The 9,478-nt window shown below is 48.9% G+C and overlaps 4 protein-coding genes across 4 annotated transcripts; 3 read left to right on the top strand and 1 right to left on the bottom strand.

Annotated features, from left to right (window-relative positions):
- Positions 1-2,129: 2,129 nt before the first annotated feature.
- On the top strand, positions 2,130-3,911 carry VFPPC_03204 (gamma-glutamyltranspeptidase; the record flags this gene model as incomplete). Its single annotated transcript, XM_018282734.1, has 2 exons — positions 2,130-2,515; positions 2,594-3,911. The coding sequence occupies 2 exons, from the start codon at positions 2,130-2,132 to the stop codon at positions 3,909-3,911; spliced, it is 1,704 nt and encodes a 567-aa protein (XP_018147335.1).
- Positions 3,912-4,738: 827 nt separating this feature from the next.
- Positions 4,739-6,501, top strand: VFPPC_13421 (glycoside hydrolase family 79 protein; the record flags this gene model as incomplete). The annotated part of the gene is made up of 4 exons (XM_018291198.1): positions 4,739-4,895; positions 4,943-5,564; positions 5,619-5,907; positions 5,980-6,501. The coding sequence occupies 4 exons, from the start codon at positions 4,739-4,741 to the stop codon at positions 6,499-6,501; spliced, it is 1,590 nt and encodes a 529-aa protein (XP_018147334.1).
- A 208-nt stretch (positions 6,502-6,709) lies between these two features.
- On the bottom strand, positions 6,710-6,859 carry VFPPC_17528 (hypothetical protein; the record flags this gene model as incomplete). Its single annotated transcript, XM_022429228.1, has 1 exon — positions 6,710-6,859. One exon carries the CDS (start codon positions 6,857-6,859, stop codon positions 6,710-6,712), a length of 150 nt encoding a protein of 49 aa, XP_022285745.1.
- A 484-nt stretch (positions 6,860-7,343) lies between these two features.
- VFPPC_03202 (bicyclomycin resistance protein) lies at positions 7,344-8,963 on the top strand (the record flags this gene model as incomplete). The annotated part of the gene is made up of 1 exon (XM_018282732.1): positions 7,344-8,963. One exon carries the CDS (start codon positions 7,344-7,346, stop codon positions 8,961-8,963), a length of 1,620 nt encoding a protein of 539 aa, XP_018147332.1.
- Positions 8,964-9,478: the final 515 nt, after the last annotated feature.

Here is a 9,478-nt window from a genome sequence, read left to right as displayed (position 1 = left end):
TGTTGGGGAATAGTTCAGGGGGGTTCTTTTCAGGCTCTATCGAGAGTCATTATGTGTTCATTGTAAGACATTCGGGACACGGTTTTGGTACACTTGGCTGGCATGCCTCCCATCTTGGCTTTATTAATATTTTATCGCTTCAGTTGTCGACCCTCTGGTGTTCAAGTGACAGTAATCAACGCGGTGGTTTCTCACATTCGCCAGCGTGTTCACGGAAAGGTACTCGTGACAGGGAGTACCATACCGATCCTGGCACTTAACGCCGAACACCTCATTCTAGACCAATTCAGCCGTTTCTGGGCACAAAAACAGATGCCCCTTGCAGGGACAAGACTATATATTCGTCTCACATAGTCCCGGGCCGTAATACATTAAACTTTATTGAGTATGCGGGTGGAGAAGTTTACTAAGTTAAGATCTATCCACATTCCGATCTGAGACGGGCTGGAGCACTTTCCAAGACAATGGAAAGCACTTACACGGAGAGGGTTTGGTTGGCATCCAATGGAACAGCCGAGTGCTTAATGTATGTAAACTCAATTTCTTAGAAGATGGTGCGGAGGAGGGCATGCTTTGGCTTCCGATATGGAATTACATCTTCAGGGTTGTAGCGAGTGGACATAGCATTGGTAGCTTACTTGGACCACCCCTTGTCTCTACAAACAGGAGCAGAGCTCCGTTGTTCCCTTGGAAACCCAGTCATGACAAATCAATCTCATTTGAAGTCCTACCCTGCAGTAAACGTTGAAAGCGGCCAAAGTAGTTGACTACTCGTTGAGTAGGTCTGTGAATATTTACCACTTGTCATATTTTAACCCATTTTAATAGGATATGACCGTATGCGTGTGACACGGTTAATTAAGGCTGTGCGTCCGCATTATCGTATGCTATCGTATCTGTAGCTGATAGTTGTACATTTCGCCTGTCGTGGAGCTTCCTGAAAAGAAACCCCCATCTGTTGACTAATGATCCCTGTCGCGAAATGCATTAGGATCTGCATGTATGCGTGATGTTGTGGACAGGCTTGTTGATAAAGTTGCCGTGAAAGCCGTGTCCATGGCAGAATTCCATACCTTGATCGGCAACGGTTGTCCCGAGGGCGACATTTTTGGATCTACAAACAAAACATTTGACTCCAAGCCAACTTGAGGCTTCAACTTATCCCTTCCGGGGATAGAAAGCACATATAGCTGCAGAAAAGACAGATAGTCAAGGCAAAATGACCCACATGTTATTGCATGCCACCGTTTTTCGCAACTCTGCAAAACCAGGATGAGTTATTGCGCCAATGCCACCCGAGCGACAAATATTGAAGAGCGGCTCCAGAGGCGGGAGTTATCACAGTTACATCAATGCCATTTCCGAATGTCTCTTTGCATTAGCTGGGGGGATTTGTTGGGGCCGACCGTATACAGAACCACTCATATCACCGGATTCTGGAATATGATCTATACCTTACACCCCCCACTGGTTGTTCGCGACTTATGAGATAGACCGAAGCGCAATCTGTTTTAGGGCTAGTAGTATCTATTGTTCCTCTACTAGGAGTACTCAACGTCCAAAAACCACTATCACGGGCCAACTACTGATACGTATTCCTTGGCGTTAGCCACTACTAAACCATGACTCTCAACATGCAGGTCAAGGACAGAGCATCTCTGAAGCTGCCGTAAATCTCGTGGAACATGGCGCAATCCCTGCTGTTCGATTTTCCTGTTTTTGATACCCTGCCATTGATTACTCCGACTCACCGTAATGTTTTGTCCACTCTACGTCAGAGGCGTTGCACACCAAAGACCAAAGGCACTGATAGTAGACAATGCAGCCAATTTCCCCGCACTCTCAAATCCTTCGGCCGGTAAAACGCGAGTCAACTCCTGTGCAGATATGCCAAATTAGGCAAGCTAACGTGAAGATGAATGGGGGGAACTGGGCATGGGGATAGAGGGTTTTTAGCATCGTGTCAGTGCGGCCCGGCAGGGAAACGGTGCCATTAGGAAGTCACTAGCAGTCTGAGTGATTCAAAATGCGAGACTACCCCAGGAAAACCAATTCTGCTGGTGCTGCTATTCTGGAATTGAGTTGCGCGGCCGCAATCGTTGACCAGAATCCTAGACAGAACCGCCGACATGTTTCTGGGACGCAGCACATTGATATCACAACTACTTCTGGCGACATCGTGTCTAACACAGCTCGTCAGTTCCGAGACACAATTTTCCGACCATGATGCTCCTAAACTCGGTGCCGTCGCGTCAGAAAATAACATTTGTAGCAGAATTGGAACGCGATTGCTAGAGGATGGCGGCAATGCCGTTGATGCTCTTGTCGGTACCGTGTTTTGTGTTGGCGTGACGAGCATGTACCACAGCGGCATCGGTGGCGGCGGCTTTCTCTTGCTGAGAGCTCCCAATGGAACTTATGAGTTTGTTGACTTTCGAGAATCCGCGCCAGCAGCGGCATTTGAGAACATGTACAAGGGGAATGACGAGGCAAGCATCTACGGCGGTCTCGCAAGGTACGTTAAGCTGCGCGTCACAATGGCCTCAATTGGCCGAGGATCATTTTCATTTTTTTTCTGACTCTATGTAAATAGCGGAGTACCAGGCGAGCTGAGAGGCACGGAATACGTCCACAAAAAATACGGCGCTTTAAAATGGGCGGATGTTATTGCGCCTGCAATCAAGCTCGCGCGGTTCGGGTTCCCCGTCACCGAAGACCTGGTGAAGTACATGGACGCGACGAAGCCGAACGCCTTCCTCACAGAAGACCCAGCATGGGCGATGGATTTTGCTCCGAGAGGACATCGAGTGGGATTAGGTGAAACGATGACTCGAAAGCGATATGCGGATACTTTGGAAACTATTGCCAACGAAGGCGCCGACGCCTTTTACACGGGTGCCATTGCAAAGGCAACGATTCGGGCATTGAAGGCCGCCAACGGAACCATGACCTTGGATGACCTCAAAAACTACACGGTTGCTCTTCGAGAACCAGTAGAACTCAAGTACAAAGGATTCAAACTTGTCAGCACGAACGCTCCGTCGAGTGGTGTGGTGGCACTCAGTGCGCTGAACATCCTGAGCGGATTCGATAATTTCCAAGACCCAAGCCGATCCAATCTGTCAACTCATTATATGGACGAGGCGATGAAGTTCGCGTACGGCCAACGTGCCAAGCTTGGCGACCCTTCCTTCGTTTCCGGCTTAAACCAGTACACCAAGGATATGCTCTCCTCCAAGACTGGTGCTGAAGTTCGCTCCAAGATTTCCGACAAGAAGACATTCAACGTCTCGTACTATGACCCCGATGGCCTTGAGTCTCTCGAAACACCGGGAACATCGCATATCGTCACGGCAGACTCGAAAGGCATGTCCGTGTCCATGACAACCACAGTCAACCTCCTGTTCGGATCGAATCTCATGGTCCCCGAAACGGGCGTCATTATGAACAACGAAATGAACGACTTCAGTATCCCCGGGGAAAGTAACTCGTTTGGATACATCCCCAGCGAGGCAAACTACGTCAAACCCGGCAAGCGGCCTCTGTCATCAATATCCCCCATTATCGCTGAGACGGCAAGTGGCAAGCTATTCTTCTCGATTGGTTCAGCTGGCGGCAGTCGCATCATCACGGCGAATATCCAGAACGCTATCCACTTGTTGGACGGTAATATGACGGTGCCAGATGCCCTGAAGCAACCGAGACTGCACGATCAGCTTGTGCCCAGCCAGGTTAGCTTTGAATATGCGTACAACAATGGGACAGTGGCGTATATGAAGTCGCTTGGCTACAATGCCACGTGGGTGGCTCCGGGGCAGAGTACCGCACAGGGATTGCGGTTATTGCCTAACGGGACGTTTGAAGCTGGTGGAGAGCCGAGACAGAAGAACTCTGGTGGTTTCGCGGTGTAGAGACGATATATTTTATAGCCAAGATATACGAATTAGTAAATATGAATGATTGAAATAAAGCAACTGACCCTTCTGGTTGATGTTAAATCCTGCCTTCTGCTAGGTTGACTTTGTTCTGTATAAATGCACGATTATCATGACGTAACTTTTTGGGCCTGGTTAGACCAAATAACTAGTATTAATATCCCGACGGCTAAAACTGTACCGCAAAATGAACCAAGGGATGAAATACTGCTTCCATAACTGATCGCCTTCCCGAGTCTATCGAGTTACACATATCTAGTTCTATTCAGTTTGCAACGTTGTATCCTAATGCGGAGAGATCTTACCCATCAGGGCAGGTAGTTTCCCCAACCGACGGTTTACATCAATGGCACGATTTGCTGTGCGCGATAGGACGAGCCTGGCTTTTGACCCGCATTCTGTCGGGTGGTTTAGTTTGTGAGGGAAACATTTCGTGGAGTTCCGATTTGTTGCGATGTGCAGGGTGATGGATCGACATTGTCTGGGGTATCCAACATGAGGTTCGCATGTCAGATCGAAAGCCGATTGAGCATCCCATGATGCACTGCGACAATATTCCTTGCTGGTTATGGCTTCTTACATCGGCTATGTCTTCAATTGCCGACTTTGGTATCTTGTGCGCTGTCCAAATGGCATGCTCGATATGTATAAATTGATGGACTGGTGAGCCATCTTGGTCTTGCTCTCAACTGTCTCATGGTAGGCTGCTACGCACAGGATCTTTATCTCGACTATCTTACTGGCATTATCAGGCACTTCCTTGAGCATTTATATCGTCACATGCAATCTGCAGACACACTACAATGGTCAATCTCCAGTCCCTCGCGCTCCTCGCGCTACCAATTGGGAAAGCATGCGCAGCTACATACCACATAAAGACAAACCCCAATCATGAGTCTGGTCCTCTGGAGTCATTCGTCAGTTTTTCTATAGAATTCTCTTCGTTTGTAGACTATGCCGGTATGTAGCCCAACCCGTCTACCGCTCCATAACTAAAACACTCGCAGGAAACCTAAGCCACCCAAACAGTTTCTCATACAACTTGCTTAAGAACCTCGGAAACCTCATGGGAAGCATGCCCTACGTGCGAGTAGGTGGTAATACACAAGATTACGCATTGTACAACTCATCTCTCCAAGAAGCCATCAACGGAACCTACGATCCGAAAAAGTCGAACGACTACCCAACAACCATTTACATCGGGGACTCCTTTTTTGAATCGTACAATACCTGGCCGGGCGTCAAATTTTCCCATGGATTCAACCTTGCCAAGGGGGCAGTAAGTGCAGAAGGCTGGGAGACGCTCGTGCGAACGGCACCCTTGGCTTGCAAAGCCCTAAGCCATAATAATCTGGATGTCTGGGAATATGGAAATGAGCCAAACAACTTTCCCACTTCTGCGCAAGGCCCTACACGTCCAAAGACGTGGAGCGCCAAGGACTACACTAATGAATGGTTGAACGGCACGAGAGAAATAACCAAGCAAATCGAAGACCACTGCCCTAAGCTTAGGGGTTCTGCATTCATGGCGCCGTCGTACGACGACCGTGTCAGTAACTTGAATGCTAGCCAGGTCTGGGGCTATGGACTCGATAAACGACGAAATATCAAGTGGTACTCTGTTCACAAGTATGTCCCTCGTATCAGAACGGGGTTCAAATAGAAAGACTAACATAGTGCTAGTTACATTGACGGAGCGACTTCCCCGGGCGTCACATTACAGGGAACGTTGATGAACCACAGTCGAACAATTCGGGACGTAGACGAGCAGGTCGCAGAATATAAACGAATCATGGCCACCAAGAAGGGGTACGCACCACTAATATTCGGCGAGACCAACTCGTTATATTTCCAAGGTAAACCTGGGCTATCCAACTCATTTGGAGCGGCACTATGGGGCGTGGACTTTAATCTGTATTCCGCATCTGCTGGATTTAAACGTGTACACATGCACCAGGGTACAGATTATCGCGTAAGTGACATCCTTTTACATAATCCACAATGTTCCGGCACATAGGTCCTGTCTCTGACACGTAATCAACAGTATCAAGCATTCCAGCCCGTCGACACAAACAAGACATCAAAGGGCACAAAAGCCCCTTACTACGGAAACATTGGCGTCGCAGCCGCTCTTGGTGATCTAACCAGGTCATCTGTCAGCGTTTCCTCCATCCCAACATCGTCAGATCAAGAGACGGCGTATGCCATCTACGAAAAAGGGCAGCTGAAACGGCTCATGGCCATCAATATGCATGGATATAATACGACCAAAGATGGAGCTGGCACGGATCCGTTGCCGAATCCTCCAAGGAGAGTGAGTCGTGAGTTTTCGTTTGTAGCGCAGAGTTTGAAAGGTGTGTCCGTTCGCGTGCAGCGTCTTATGGCGAATGGGAGTGATGCCATCACGGGAGTCACATTTGATGGGTGGAGCTATAACTGGGAGTTGGATAATGGTAAGCCCGTTCGGTTGCATAATGTGACTGTTGGGGAGGTTGTGAGGGCAAAGGATGGGGTGGTTACGGTGAAGGTTCCTGATTCGTCTGCAGCGCTTCTTCATCTAGAATGAGTGGATGATGATAGCAATTTTGAATTAAACTATGACTAGGGTTTAATTGTTAACTTATTGCAATTACGTTGGATGGAATTGAGAGTTATCAAGCGAGAGGGAAGTCAGCCACATCACCTAGGTGTTGTCTTACTAGGCCTTGGTTTACACTAGGAGGTTTAATATTTACCTAACTAAGGGTACTATTCACCAAATAACATTCAATTGGCTATTGTAGTGCAGTCGAATATTTGGCTCTAGGTAGTGGTAGACTTTGGTACAGACTGTAACTTCTACGTTCATATTGACTTACACCATGCCAATTCCACATCCCAAGTTCCCAACACAGCAACCCTCGGCAATCGGAAACCCCAGACATATTTTAGCCAGAAAACGGCTCCTAAAGCAAACACGATCGGCAACAATTGCCATCGTAAAGCACAATCCTTCCTTCCACCAGCGATATCGCAGCAGAGTCATCACCAACAGAACCGGTTTCACTCTGTATTTGAATCGCAATTGGTCGTCAAGTCCAACTAACAAACCACAGCCGCCAAGGTCCCGACTTTCTCCGCCAACACACCTTACCCAAGGTTGCACAGCCATTTAAAGCGAGAAATGCGGGGAATGGCCGCCTTTTGTGTGTAACTTTAGTTTCCGCAATGGGTCACATCCGGGCCTTTTCCATTGAAACTCGGACACACACGGCCGACTCTGTCCCGGTGCCGGTTGGGATTCTCCGCCTTTTACATGACACTTAAATTCACAAAGTTGCCATGCTCACTTGAAGCTTCAATGTTCTATTCTGATTTTAATCTGCCCTTTTCTATAAAAATTAGGCAGTACATTGCGCTCATTTAAACATGGAGGACTCAGCGCCAGCGTCGTTGTCCTCCAGCCGACGGCGCTCGGAGCCGGAAATGACACAAGTGACGACATTCAACACTGCTCGTCATCATGACCGACAACCAGCACAAGAATCAGAACAATCAGATCATTCACAAGCGGACTACAATCAAGATGACCCCTACGGCAACTTCCAAGTCCGTCGCGCCATTCGAACCATGAACGCCGCCTTTGACTGGACAGGCCCCAACGACCCAGACAACCCACGCAATTTCCCATTATCAATCCGCCTATTCAGCACCATCGCCATCACGGGTCTCGCCTTCGTCGCAACCGTCGCTGGAGCCATGTACGCACCAGCCCAAGAAGACGTATCTGCCAAATTCAACTGCAGCCCGGAGCTGGCTGTTCTCCCTCTGTCCATGTACAACCTAGGCCTTGCATTCGGGCCCATGGTCGGCGCTCCATTATCTGAGACATACGGCCGGAAAGCCGTGTTTCTCGTCACCGGGCCCATCTTTGCTGCCTTCATGACCGGTTCGGGGTTCAGCAACTCCCTGGCCAGTCTTACGGCGTGCCGTTTCTTCGCAGGCATGTTCTCCTCGTCGCTTATCAACAATGCTCCCGCTACAATCATGGATTCTGCCACTGGGAAATTGCGCGGCGTAAGTTTGAGCATTTATTATACACTGCCCTCGTTTGGCGCCGCCTTGGGGCCGCTCATGGGCGGGTTTATCGTTCAGGCTGGTGGTTGGCGATGGACACAGTGGACGGCGGTGTTTATGGCTGTGGGATTTTACATACCCGTGTGCTTTACGCCAGAGACGTATAAAAAGGTCATCTTGAGAAGACGTGCTATTCGACTTGGTCTGGATACGTCTTCACAGAGGACTTCGCCTGGTCGCGCGTTTCGGTATTTTGCCACGGTGCTGATTCAACGCCCGTTGCACATGCTCTTCACAGAGCCTATTGTCACGGCAATTAGTTTGTATAATGGCTTCTTGTATGGTTTGCTGTATACATTTGTCATTGCCGTGCCTTGGATCTTCCGCGAATATTATGGATTCGACAAGACGGGCGAGTCGTTGTCGTTCTTGGGCCTCATGATTGGCACACTGCTTGCTTCGACGCCCCTGGTTCTCATCGATCTGAAATACTATCAGAAGCGATTGGCTCAATGGCGGGCTACACATCCCCCAGATGACGATGGTGTGGAGGAGCCTCTGCCTTCAGAACACCGGCTCATCGGCGCCATGATTGGCAGTCTCCTCTTACCAACCAGTTTGTTCATAACCGCATGGACAGCCCAGAATAGAGTGCATTGGATCGTGCCCATCATCTTTCAGGGTTGCGTGATGCTCAGTTCTCTGCTGATTTATGCCAGCGCCACCATGTTCATGCTGGACGCTTATGGGCCGATGTATGCAGCGTCTGCGTCGGGGGCCATGATGATGAGTCGTTATCTGCTTAGTACTGCGTTTCCTCTGTTTGCGTTGCAAATGTATAAAGCTCTTGGTGTGGGGTGGGCAACGAGTTTGCTGGGTTTTATTACCGTCACGATGGCGCCAATTCCTTGGTGTTTTTGGGTGTTTGGCGAGAAAATTAGAAGACGGAGCAAGTACGAGACGAGCACATAGACTTGGTTGTCAGATGCAGACTTGTATTTTTAGACGGCAACTAAATATTCTTGAGGGATAAATCGAAATACCTGGGTCGGCCAGGGTATGAGTATTCATGATAGCGGCCAACTTGTCAACAGCAGATGCATTCATGTTGACGTTGTAGTTTAAGAGAAGCAAGGACTTTGGAATCGAGTCAGTAGTCAAGTTCATTTGATCAATGGATCAATATCAATGATAGCACTTCCCAGAGGCCAGTGGCTTCTGGGCCGTTCATTGGCTGTGACTGGTGAGCGGGCTGTAGTTGGTGCCCTGCAACTACAGAAGTTCCCCGCTGGAGCTTCTGTAATGGTTTGGTCAGAGTCTGGCTGTGGCGAGGACGGGCTCAACTTCAATGTTCTGAGTGAGTGCCAGGCTCGGTTGATGTCACATCAACTTGACCACCGCACATATCACTTGGAGTTGGCAACTGCAATATCAATCTCTACTCTGCATATTTGCATTGTAGCCAGTGTAATCCTCCAAATAGATTG

Source organism: Pochonia chlamydosporia, chromosome 2 (genome assembly GCF_001653235.2).
Source record: "Pochonia chlamydosporia 170 chromosome 2, whole genome shotgun sequence".
Lineage (NCBI taxonomy): Eukaryota > Fungi > Ascomycota > Sordariomycetes > Hypocreales > Clavicipitaceae > Pochonia > Pochonia chlamydosporia.
This window is presented reverse-complemented; position numbering and strand designations above follow the sequence as displayed.